At 41.6% G+C, this 12,991-nt stretch overlaps 2 protein-coding genes across 9 annotated transcripts in view; both read left to right on the top strand.

Moving 5' to 3' along the window:
* Window positions 1–3,749, top strand: part of LOC127476171 (solute carrier family 12 member 7-like) — a 29,256-nt gene extending 25,507 nt beyond the window's left edge. The window contains exons 13-14 of the mRNA XM_051798745.1: window positions 2,126–2,259; window positions 2,723–3,749. Of these exons, the coding sequence (XP_051654705.1) occupies window positions 2,126–2,259; window positions 2,723–2,814 (226 nt within the window). The 3' untranslated portion in view covers window positions 2,815–3,749. The remainder of the gene's footprint in view (window positions 1–2,125; window positions 2,260–2,722) is intronic.
* LOC127476175 (uncharacterized) overlaps window positions 1–12,991 on the top strand; it is a 320,718-nt gene that overhangs the window by 150,113 nt on the left and 157,614 nt on the right. The gene's annotated exons all lie outside the window — the stretch shown is intronic.

The raw sequence follows: 12,991 nt of genomic DNA on the forward strand, positions 1-12,991 counted from the left end.
CTATGTGTAGTTGGGATAGAAATTACAGTTCAAAGTTGGTGTGCCTGTACAATATATTAGTATTGTTTACTTTAAAATGTACCTGATGGCAATTGTTTTTTTATGCATTTGCTTCCCTTTCACATAGAGAATGGGGAAATCTGTAAGTCTAAATTTCATTTCATTTAAGCAACGTAGACTGTGTTCTCTGCTTCTTGTGGTCCTGTACATTGTATGCATGTTTCTAACTCATAATTTGCAGTACCTTTATTCTTTTGTTCCTTATTTAATATACTGTGAGCTAGCAGATATCACTGAAAAAAATATTCATCATCGTGACTTGGTAATGTTCTCTTAAATATTATCAACTTTCTATTCAAGGTAAGTAACAAAACATGTGGTTTAGTTTCAATATAAATGTAAAACTTGACAGTACTCCTCTGCACCAGTTTAATGTTTAATTTTCTAATTAACTACATTAAAAAGTGAATATATTTTTATTCTGGAAAAATAGCCCCCCATTGTGATAGAATTACTCGGACAATAAGAATTATTTGTTCACAAAGGCAACTTTCATGTTTCATCAAAAGTCAGTTATTGCCTGCTTTCTGCCAACCTGTACAGGTGTAGAAATAACACAAGTTCAGGCATACATTGGGTATGACAGCACACAAAAATGGGATAGTACTTCTCTTGAGTGGAACTCACTTGACTGCTCTTCTTTTTTTCAGAGTTCAACATTTTCCTAATTTTTTCTGTTTAACAAGTTGAACTTCTTATGAAAATTTAGGAAGCTTACTTTGTGTACCATGTATGATTTCAGTTCTACCAGTGCTTGATGTTAGTTAGCCTCAGTTTACATTGTACACAATGTGAGCCTTTATTTCAGTGCTGAATTTTTGCCTCCTCTGTCACAAATTTACGTCCTGCATTTTATTTTTAGTTGAACAGTGTTTCAGCTTCAATATTTGTACATCTCAGTTACACACTCTTGCCTCTCTTCATAGTTCTTTGGTGTTCTCAAGATGCAGTTCTGCTTCTGCAAAATGGAGCTTCAAGCATTCTTCTGTTCCATATATGGGTTTTGTACAGTTGGTTCTTAGGATAGATGGCCTCTGTGATAGAAGATCCCCCAAGAGGGACTGATAAACTCAGCTTTAGAAATGTCATTCTCTCATGGGGGGAAGATTGGAGGTAGCAGAGGGGAGAGAATCAATTAAGTTGATAGGGCTGGTCTCCATTGTCCACTAAACTTCAGGCCAAATGCCTTTTAATTTTTATTTTTTGTTTGTAAAGCATCTACTTTTGGGCAGCAGATCTTTTGCATAAATGGGCTAAGGTAGAGTTTGGATATTTGTGTCACACTGTAGCGAATTTCCAGTCTTGACTAATTTTACACAGGTAGCAGTTTCTCAGGAACTGTAAGGACACTTCTTTTTGTTCCAAAAAACAACTAAATAATACTAAAATAAGGACATCTTTGAAATCCCGGCATTTTTTTCTTCCTGTGCACGAATTTACAACAATTATAGTTGTAGATGCAACAAGGAAAACATTAGTTAATGTTAATAATTTAAGGGGAGAGGCTCAATTTCAGTTCAGTCCTTACTGCCTTACTCTTATGACATGAAAAACTAGTAATGTTTTCAAAGTTCTATGGTGTTTCTGAATTTTCTTCACCAGATTATAGTAATTTAGTAATGTTTCCAAAGGACCATGGGTAAAATCTTGTACTGTACAACATAAATCTTTACAGTGCTTGCCTGTAATTTACTTGTTTGGAAATTCTTGTACAAATCCAGTTACTTTTTTGTGTAGGTCCATAAACTGGATTCTCAGTGTTTTCTGACTGAACTTTAACTTCTGTTGAAAACAAGGTTTTGATTCATCTTGTTAAAAGATAACTGACAACTGGAAAATGTGTGCATTTTGGCAATCTGCTTAGAACTCTTTGAATTTCAGAGTTAAATGTTCTTTTCAAATTATTGCATTTTCTCATTTATTTTGAATGTGTACAAATACTGGTGTCCATGAAAATTGTTTATTTTATGTGCTTATAGATTAAACTTATAAATTCAAATAAGTAGTGTATAATTCAAATATGTAAGTATTATAACATGCTTAAAAATATTTCTTCACATGCTAGAAATCAGTCAAATGTGAGAAGAATGCACACTGCTGTGAAGCTCAATGGAGTAGTGCTCAATAAATCACAGCATGCTCAGCTAGTTCTCCTGAATATGCCTGGACCTCCTAAAAACAGAAAAGGGGATGAAAACTGTATCCACTACTGTATTGATTCCATATTTCTTGAAATTGGGAATTTGATTTTTGTGATTGTGCCGTTTCCTGTCTACCTGTTGGGGTAACCATTAATAACCATGGTAAACGTAAGTTTGCCTTTAAGAAAATGACCTTTGATTCCACGAAGAAAGTTTTAAAAAGTATTGATAGTGGTGAGGGTTTTTTATTAATATAAAGCATTTCTCAATTTTGAACTCATTTTAAAATCTCTTATTTATATCTTTTCTATGGGTTATATGGCAGAACCAGGAACTTGTCCCAAGTTAGGCCTCACTTTCATTTGACCAGCCAGGTAACGGGACAGTAAAAGGTGACAGAGGAAAAAACTCCTTGATTAAATGTCGAACTCAATTTTTGCATTGTATGTTAGACTTTCTGAGAGATTACTGGCTACTTTGTTTCTCTTCTGAATAAATTCCTTGACCTAACGATATTGCAGACATGGAGTTTCTGGAAGTTCTGACAGAAGGTCTGGATAGAGTTCTCCTAGTCCGAGGCAGTGGACGTGAAGTGATCACCATTTATTCTTAATCTGTTTGCACATGTTGTTCAAACACAACACACACCCCAGATGAGAAAACAAAGTTATTTGCCATAATTTAAGCAGCTTCATTTTGTGTTTTAGTGCATTGAAAATTATCTGCAAGCTGAATCTTCTGATGATGTAGGGATTTTTTCCTATTAAAGTGTTATATTGAAGTAGTATTTTAAGCAGATAGACTTATGTAGAAAATATTTCTATAGTGAATTAATAAATGGTGGATGGGTTAGGATATTTATATGTAGCAAATTCTGGCACTTGTTAAGCTCTGGTGAAACACAAGAAAAATGGTAATGTAATGGTATTTTTAAACATATAGAAATGTAAGCAACTTTTGATTATTTTAATCTTTGTCCTGTGTCTTAATAAAGGGAAAAGTTTTAGGAAAAGTTGTCTTCTTTCCTTACCAAAATGCTGCAGAGATGTATACAATCACTCAAATTTGTATTTATGTGCATAAAGTATTTCCCTAAAGTTCATGATTTGCTACACTTGTTAAAAATAACATTTCTGTATTTAAAATACTTAGTCAGGTACCTGAAACCTGCAGGAGATAGTAAATAAACAAGCTGAGTGGGTTTTTTTCCATGAGCTGCTAGTAGTTATTGCGTGACTATACCAATGACACATGTAAGCATCCAATTCATAGGAAGGCTATGATGCAGAAACTCTGCCTGGTTCCAGTTATAATTCTAGCAATTTATAAATCACAGGAAGTTTATGATATATGTATATTTTGAAAATGTTTTCTGTATGTGCTACTGTTTAAAATAAAATCTGCTTTTCTGAACTGAATGAACTCCTAAGTTTTAGTTCTGTAAATATTTTGTAAATGTTTTTTAGTTTGGTAAATGTTGTTTAAGACCTAAAGTGTTTGGTATCAGAATACTGTTCTACTGTAAAAAGAAAAGCATTATTTATACATATAAACTATTATTTAAACTATTATATAAACTATTTTCTTTTTCTTATTTTTTATTATAGAAGGCAAGGCAATGCAGAGGCAGGCAAGACCAGGAGAGTTAGAGGTATGTATGCAACCAAGGCAAGGGATGGGAAAAGTAGGCCAGCTAAGGCAAGGTATGGGTAGGCCAGACACAGAGAGGTAGGGGTAGGCAAGATAAGGAAGTCAATGGAGGGGCAGGCAAAGCAAAGCCAGGCAAGGTGAGGCAAGGGAGGGGTAGGAAAAGGCCGTACAACAAAAGGGAAGCTAAGTAAAGGTGGTATGTAAACGACTGCAAGGGAGGTGGAGAAAGGAAGGAAAACAGCTAGGCCCAGTGTTTCAGGTAAAGAGTATAGGCTACCCAGTGAACAAAAGACCAGCCCCAGCTCTCTCTTCTGCCACATCTGGTATAGAAAATACAAAGTGTAAACAATTTTGCTGCACACTGCCCCTTCGATTCAGAACCTTATCATGGCCAGTCTTCGCAAACGAAGATTTGGGAAAGGTCTCTACCCACATTTGTTACAAGCGCACTGGTGACACAGGGCTTTGCAAATGCAGGTAGGGCCTTTGAGCCTGCGCAATGGATTTTTTAGATGAGCCACAGTATACGCTGAACTGAACCCACCCTTTAATCCTAAGGTTCATCTGCCGGGGCCGAGCGAGCTTGGACAGTGGCAGCAAGGTCCTCAGGACGTAGGTGTGTTTAGAGTGACCTTCTTTTAGATGGAAGGTCTTACAGGGCTGAACGAGCTCCATCTGCCCGGGATTAGAGTTGTCCTTCTCTTCTGTGTGTTCGGGGGCTCCCCTCTCATCTCCCACGATGGCACTGTCCGCACAGGCGAAACTCCCATTCTCTCGCTCCTTTCTGCGCCTGGGGCCGGGCTGCGCTGCTGCGCATGCGCCCAGGGCTGAGCTGGGCCCACACTGCCGCAAAGCACGCATTCTGGGGCTGGACCGGGCCCGTGCCGCTGCAAAGCACGTGTTCCGGGGCCGGGCCCGCACCGCCACGAAGCATGCGTTCTCAGAACCTTATACTCGCACCACAATCAAGCTCAGTCCCCTTCACTTAACTGCCTGTAAACTGCTCTCTCACTGCCCTGCTCTGCACCTTCCCTCTCAGCTGCAAGTCCCCACACACACTTTCAAGGCTTGCAGAGGCCAAAGTGTGCATCTCCCTCTCACTCTTCTGTGCGAACCGTGTAGCTACTGCTTCAGGCTTAGGAGACAGAAAGTGCCTGATTATTGTTGGAGTTGAGAAAGACAGTGCAAAGCAGGAGCCTAAAGAACCTTTCTTGCAGCACAATGTGTGCAAAATGTGCAAATGTGCAAAATGTGTGCAAAATGGAGTTGGAAACTTTTGCATTTACAAGCACATTGCAAGAGAGACAGAATGGGAAGGTCCGAAGAGCTGAGAAAGCAGGCTCTTGCCTGCTTCCACACAAGCAGTTTGACTGACTGTGTCCCAACATCTCATTTGCAGCGAAACAGAGCACTTTCCAGCTCTAGCTCAAAAAGGGAAGTGTGCCAAGAAAGAAAGCTTTCGTTGACCTATCCCTTCTAATTACACCCTTCTGTGCACTCACAATGCAGTGGCAGTCCTTTTGGCCTTGCAGTGTTTAAACACTACCCACCCTGCTCTGCACCGCACATTCTTCTCAGCTAGCTGTAGCCTGAAGCACTTTCCAGATGGCAGAGTCCACAGTGTCCACTACAGCTCCCACAGAGTAAAACGGGCTGGGGCAAAAGCAGTTGCTGCCTTAGCCCTTCTCCTTGCAGCCTTTTGATAACACACAGGACCTGGGGGCATAACATCTCGGGCACGGACCCCATGCAGCATAATGGAATCATTTATTACAGTTCTTTCACGGTTTATATACCCTCTTACATCAGCTGTAAATTCCTGTTAGTAACTTTTCTCTGTATCTACCTTTTAGTTAAGCATTCACTAAGCATGAGAAAAATACTCCCAAGCAATTTCCCACACACAAAGATACATCTCACCACGTCTGCTTTTATCTTGCCAAGTTCCCCTTAAGTTTCTCCCAAGGTCATGTAATCTTGGTTCCCTCCATCTCTCCCTTCTTTATTTTCTAAGGACTTGTACCACCAAGGCTTGATGTATTGCCTTTTCTATCATAGATCATACAATCCCAATCAAGCATGGTAAACAGAGAATCATCCCCAATAGACCCAACACTGTAACCAAGCCACATATTAGAATCTTCTTCACCCATGGCCCTAATCCCAAAGTCCAATCCCATCCTTTAAAGAGGTTCCATCTGTCGTTCACCATCAGCTTCTTCCTTAGGTCCTGTAACTGTTGCAAGCTTTTGTGACTGGAGGTTGATTTATCACACAAATTCATGCAACACATTCCATCAAATTCTTCACATCCATGTCTCTGTGCTAAAAGCAAAAGTCAACAGCAGCTCTATTTTGCAAAGTAGCATGTCTCACGGTCTGTATGAACATCATTCAATAAATCTGTAATAACCTGACTAGTAGCATTTTTCTGTTTTGCTAACCAACATCCTAATCTATTTAATGTAGTTAAAGCTTTTGCAGCTGCCACTCCAGGTCCTAGGAAAGAGGCAGCAATTCTTGTCCCCTGATTCCAAAATTATATGTCATCCCTACACTCACTAGTAAAGGTGTGTACATGTCTCCCGTATCTATTACGGTGTTCAAAGATCATTGTTATATTAGGAATGAACAAGATTATTTTTCCTATGGTACAAGGTCCTCCAATAATTTGTGTTGGTACCGAAGCCCAAGCTCTACCTTCACAAAGGAGGAAAAGACCAGATGGTAAGGTCATGTGATTTGAAAAGGATAGGTTACTGTTATCTACATTACCATAGAGACATGTTACTAAATGGAACGGTACCTGTCACATTCCATGAGGTGCTAGTATTGTTCCTAAACATTATGCATCTATATGCACCCAAGGATCCTAACAATTACAATTCTTGAGAGGTATTTGTACAAGGCTGACATAGGTACATGGCATGACCACCACCCAGCCCAGGAGTCATAAGTGTCATTTCTCATAAGATTCTGGCAGGAGGATGGTGTATGCAATGAGTGATTACAATGAGTGAACAATTCCTGTGGATCTAGAGGTACACCTACTAAGCAAGTCAAAGAACGATTGTTAGGTGTTGCAGTGCTAAGACACATGGTATCCTGACCCATTACATTGGCTAATGTAACCCATATGTTCTGTTTCAGTTGAGCCACCGGCCATCCTTGAGTTACTGCCACTACCGTTAGCAGTCCCAGCAGCTTTGCAAATATCACCCAGTCTCTCATGCTGCTTCACTTTCTGATGCATTGTTGTTGCTGTTGTCAGCATCAGCATTGTTGTTAACTGAGGTATCAACTGGCCAGACAAAATGAGCAGGAATCCAGCATAGTCTCCTATCTGTGGAGACACAAGCATATCCTTTCCCCCATGTTATTAATTCCATTGGAGAACTCAATTGACCCGTTTCAGGGTCCCTATATCTCACATAAGGTGTGGTTTGCCATGGGAGCCTAGGAAAATGTTGAGAAACATAAGTGTCATTATCAACCTGATTCAAAAAATTTAAAACATAGATTACTTTCCATAACTATTCTTGTGGAGTAATACCCGGGGAAGTCCCCCTTTTTTGTTTATGTAGCATGTCTTTCAGGGTGTGGTGAGCACGTTCAACAATTGCTTGACCAGTAGGAGAATGTGGAATGTGAATTCCCGAATTTTGTAAAAAAATCAGAGTATGTTGAGCCATATAGGCAGGGCCATTATCTGTTTTAATTTAAACTGGCACACCCATTACTGAAAAACAAGTTAACCAATGACAGCAAACATCACGGCTTTTCTCTCCAGCATGAGCAGTGGCAAAAAGCATATGTGAACAGGTATCAACAGACAGGTGAATGTATTTTAGTCTACCAAAGGAGGGATAATGAGTAACATCAGTTTGCCAGATGTCACAGGGCTGTAAGCCCCAAATGTTCTCACCATGTGGCAAAGGCAAAGGACTTATATCCTGGCAATCAGGGCAACTGTGATTAATGTTTTGAGCCTGTTCTCTTGTCAAACCATAGAACCGTTGCAAAGCTTTGGCATTTTGATGGAAAAAATCATGTGAAAGTTCGGCCTGTTGATAGGCATTAGGGTTTTTTTTCACTGCAGCAAGGGAGTCTGCTATTTGATTTCGCTGTAACAATTGGGCCTGGCAATATTGAACGTGACCGAATATGTAAAACAAAATATTCATGTTGATGGTGTTCTAATAAAAATAACAACTGCCTAAGGAGTGAAAATAATTGTTGATTAGAAACTGTTTTGAGAAATGTTTTCTCTAAGTGCTGAATAATACCCGCGACATAAAGTGAGTCAGCAACAACATTCAAAGGGCGCTGTGAAAAAAGACTAAAGGCATGAACAGCAACTGTCAGTTCCACTATCTGTGTAGAGCCTGTAACAAAAGTTACAGCTGAGGTCCATTTATCACTGTTTGTTTTCCATGCTATCCCGGCTTTTCACGTTGCCCCCGATCCATCTATAAAAACCGTTAAAACATCTGGGATAGGGGCTCAAAAAAGGTGGGTCTCTAACTGCAAAGGCAAGGCTGACAGCGAATGTAACAGCTTGTGACGAGGAAGAGAAAATTTTATCTCTCCAGTAAATTCTGCTAATGCAATCTGCAATGGCATACGCTGTTGAAGCCAAAAAGCAAAATCTTGTTTTGCCGCTGGTATATAAATTACTGCAGGATCACATGCCATTAAGGGTTGCAAATGGTGTCTGCCTCGCTGTATGAGCATAGTCAACATTTCAATACCTGTGGTTACTGTTTTAGGAAAGGCATGAGGCAGAAAAACCGACTATAGAACCCGTAAGGTAATTCCAACACTATGCAACAGGTGTATCTATCCTGAATAGCCTGAAGCACAGAAGACAAAGCCTGTTTTGCTTCATTAGTTAATGAACGAGGTGAAGATAAGTTAGGATCGCTCTTTAACAACTCAAACAGTGGGGCCAATTGTTGTGTAGATATGCCTAATTGCAGTTGCACCTGATTGATAGTGCCTAACAGTTTCTGCAGGTCATTAAGAGTTTGTATGTTTAGGGCTAAATTAAGTGACTGTGGGAAAATAGCTGTTTTGATTATTTTCCACCCCAGGTACTTCCACGGATAATGTTTTTGAACTTTGTCCTCAGCAACACACAGTCCTGCTTGCTGCAATGCTCTCTGTAAAACAGCAAGTAATCGTTGTAACAGCTCATCTGTTGGCACTGCAATAAGAATGTTGTCCATGTAATGGTACAGTAAAACCTGTGGGAAAGAAACACAAACAGGTATAAGAACTTGTGCAACAAACATTTGACACATTGTAGAACTGTTCATCATTCCCTGGGATAAAACAGTCCAATGATAACATTCTGCAGGTTCCTGATTATTAACTGCCGGTACTGTGAAAGAAAAATGCAGTGCATCCTCCGGATGCAATGGAATGGTAAAAAAACAGTCTTTGAGATCAATAACTATCAGGGACCAGGAGTCAGGTAACATAGCAGGCAAAGGAAGACCAGGCTGAAGGGCTCCCACTGGTTCTAGTACAGAATTAATGACTCGCAAATCATGTGACAGTCTCCATTTCCTATTCTTCTTAGCAATGACAAATACAAATGTATTCTACAGGCTAGTAGAAGGAATTATGTGTCCTGCCTGTAACTATTTATGCTCTAGTTTTTGGAGTTCTTGCAACCACTCCTGTTTCAGGGACCGCTGCTCTACCCACACTGGCACATTTGTTTTCCAGGTGAGTCTTAGATAGGGTGGAATCACAGTGGCCCCTAGGATAAATTTGTCTGGATAGAAACACCCCATTGACTCAATCTCTCCCCCATAATGTACAAGGAGCACTCATCACATAGGGTGTAATTTGACCCATTTGTCCTTCTGGTCCTGTCAAGAGGCTGTGCACTTTGTTTAGGTAGCTGGGTCCCACCAATACCCAGGACTGCAGCAATAGGAGTCTTTAAAGGCCAATTGGTGGGCCGATCAATGTTCAATATGATAATAACATCTGCACCAGTGTCCACCAAACCTGTGAATGGTTACCCTTTAGTAACAAGTCAGCACTGGATGATTGCAAGAGATTTGTTGTGCCCACATAATATGTAGTATGTTCATACTGCCAAAACCTCCAGTGTGACATCCTTCTCCTTTGGGACCCTGTGCAATGAAATAAACAAGCTGTGCAACCTTTTCTCCTTCTTTAATGTGAAAAGGAGGGTGAGGTGTACAAGCCATGATGTGCATCTCCCCAGTATAATCAGCATCTATGATTCCAGGGAGCACAAAAAATCCTGCAAGAGTCATAGATGAGTGTCCTAACAAAAATGCACTGTAACCATTACCTAGCAGTCCTCAGACCCCCGTGGGGAGTACCTGCACAGCTGTATCAGTTAATAAGACTGATCAGGAGACGGCCAGGTCCACTCCAGCACTCCCTGCTGTGGCTGGTCGAAGGGTGCCTGCATTTGCGCCAGCATCACTGCCGTATTTCTTGTTGGAGCACTCGGCTTCACACTCCCCCTCCTGTTTCCCTGCAGTGGTGGAAGAAGGGTGCCGTTTTGATGGAATTTAGATTGGCAACCAACAGCCCAGTGAAAATCCTTTTGACAATGAGGGCACAGCCTGGTTGGCTTCACAGGGGCTCCTGCTTTTTTGCTAGCTTTACAGTCTTTTTTAAAATGTCCTTTCTGACCACAAATATAACAGGACGTCTCTTGTGCAGCAGCTATCACCGTCTGCTTTGATAAAACTGCAGCTAACAGATCCACTCGATGTGTTTCAGTCCCAACATTCTGGCATGCCCGAATCATGTCAGTTATAGATGGATTAGAAAATTGTAAGGGACGTAAAACTTTTTGACAATCAGAATTTGCATTCTCAATTGCTAATTGCAGCAGGATTAAATGTTTAGCCTCCTCAGATTCCACTTGTCGCTCAATTGCATTTTGTAAACGATCTAAAAAAATCCAAATAAAGTTCCTGAGGCCCCTGTCTAACAGCAGAAAATGATTGCTTGGGTTTAGATCCAGGCACCTTTCTCAGTGCTTGTAATCCAACCTGTGAAACTTGCTGGAATACATCCCTGTCCAGCTGTACTTGAGCTATAGCAGTTGCATACCGACCTTCACCCATCAGTTCATCAATCTCTATATGTTTCATTTGTGCTATAGCACGATCAAGGTATTCAATAATCCAAACAGTATATTGCATGCGGGTAAACACAATGTTTTCCAGTCATGTGGGGTCATCATATAGCCTTTGGCTACAGCTTGAAATGAGTTCATTGCCAATGCCGATTGCAACACATAGTCTTTGATAGATATACGAATTTCCTTAACTGCTTCATATGGTAATTGCTCCCAGGTAGAGACTTGGCCTGGTAACAAACTGGAAAGGCACTCAATATGTCCATGTCCCCTTTCAAGAGGGCTTCCTTTCTACATTGCTTGAGAGCACCACAATATTGTGGAGAATCACTGTTTTTCTCGTTTCCTGCTTCAAGGGATATGAATTTTACCCAAGCTGCTGAATTCGTGGGCGAGGAATTTAGCGCAGGATTAGTGAGCAAGAGATTTAACGGCAATTTAGCAAGCACAGCAGAAGCAGCAGCGAGGGGTGAGGGGCTTAACAAGGCTGTTCCCAAGGTGTGCACGGCACCTTGTGGTGAGTCATTGTCCACAGGAGGCGGATATAAATCCTGGTTCTTTTTAAGATTGACCCAAGCTGGGTCGAGAGGATCACCAGGGTCTAAGTCTTGGGTAGTAAATGGGGATTGTTTCTCCTTAGAATCCTTCTCAGTGAGGGGTGCACTTGCCAAAGAAGGTAAATCAGTTACATTTGTGGCTTGCAGACGACTTAATGCCGAAAACACCTGTTGCCATGTTGAAAGTAAGCTAAAAGCTTTTTCATCTGGCGTTCGCCCCAGATCTTCCCCAATTCGATTTGATACAGAAACATTCAAAGTTCCCTCTCGAAGAAACCAGGAGCAATTGTCTCTCACCCAAAATAACAGTGTTAATAATCATAACTGGGTTATATTACTGCCATATATCTTTAACATCTTTTTGAGTATCTCCATTTGATTTTTTTGTTCTCATGTTAGTGAATATGCCATAGTTCCCAGCTGCTCACATGCTGTCCTGCAGAGGTATTAGGTGCACATAGTCAAATCCTGACCAGGGTCTCTTTCCTTGGTTCAGTCGGGCTATGTCACCGGAGTTCCAGCTATATTTTCTGGATTAACTTTGAATGCCTCACGTTCAGGGCGCCGTTTGTGACATCTCGGGCACAGACCCTATGCGGTCTAATGGAATCGTTTATTACAGTTCTTTCATGGTTTATATACACCCTTGCATCAGCAGTAAATTACTGTTAGTAACTTTTCTCTATACCTACCTTTTAGTTAAGCATTCACTGAGCATGAGAAAAATACTCCCAAGCAATTTCCCACACACAAAGATACATCTCACCACGTCTGCTTTTATCTGGCCAAGTACCCCTTAAATTTCTCCCAGGTTCACTGCATGGGGGCTTGGCTCTTTCCTTCTCACAAAGATGGACTCTCCTTCCAGTATCCTTCAAGTATCATCTTGAAGAAAAATAGGGAGCAAACTCATTGAAAAATCCAGTGAAGGACAAATGGATGCTCTCAAGAACCTAGCCTCATGGAAAGAAATTATGATAGTTTTAAACATGCATTACAAAAAGGCAAATGCACCCGGGACAATAGACTCCATTCCCCTTACCCCCCCTCCAACTCCAGCTCCCCTCTCGACCACATGGCATGGGAACAATGGTGTGAGGGGGTGTGCACGTTGGTGGGGAGGGATGGGGGGGACAGAGAGCCCTAGAGGGGGTCAATGCAGCGGCGGCGTGTGGTGTGGGGATGCATGGCGCTGGGTTCGTGACACAGCCATGTGTTGCATGTGCTGGCACCCCCCACTCCATGCCCGCAGCTGGTGGGTTTCCCGCCGCAGTGGCCCCAGCCACTGCGGCGGTGGGGCTGCTGTCAGCTGGAGCCACCATGGAGCCGCGCACTGGATGGCGTGGGTCTGCCGGGGTGGCTGTGGCAGCTGTGCAACCAGCCATGCTGATCTTTACCGGGACTGCCGCTGCTCCAACTGGGTTCGCAGTGGAGCCGCCTGCAGC

This window comes from Manacus candei, unplaced genomic scaffold (assembly GCF_025592945.1).
Source record: "Manacus candei isolate 608988 ecotype Guabito, Panama unplaced genomic scaffold, ASM2559294v1 h1tg000049l, whole genome shotgun sequence".
In the NCBI taxonomy this organism is placed as follows: Eukaryota; Metazoa; Chordata; class Aves; order Passeriformes; family Pipridae; genus Manacus; species Manacus candei.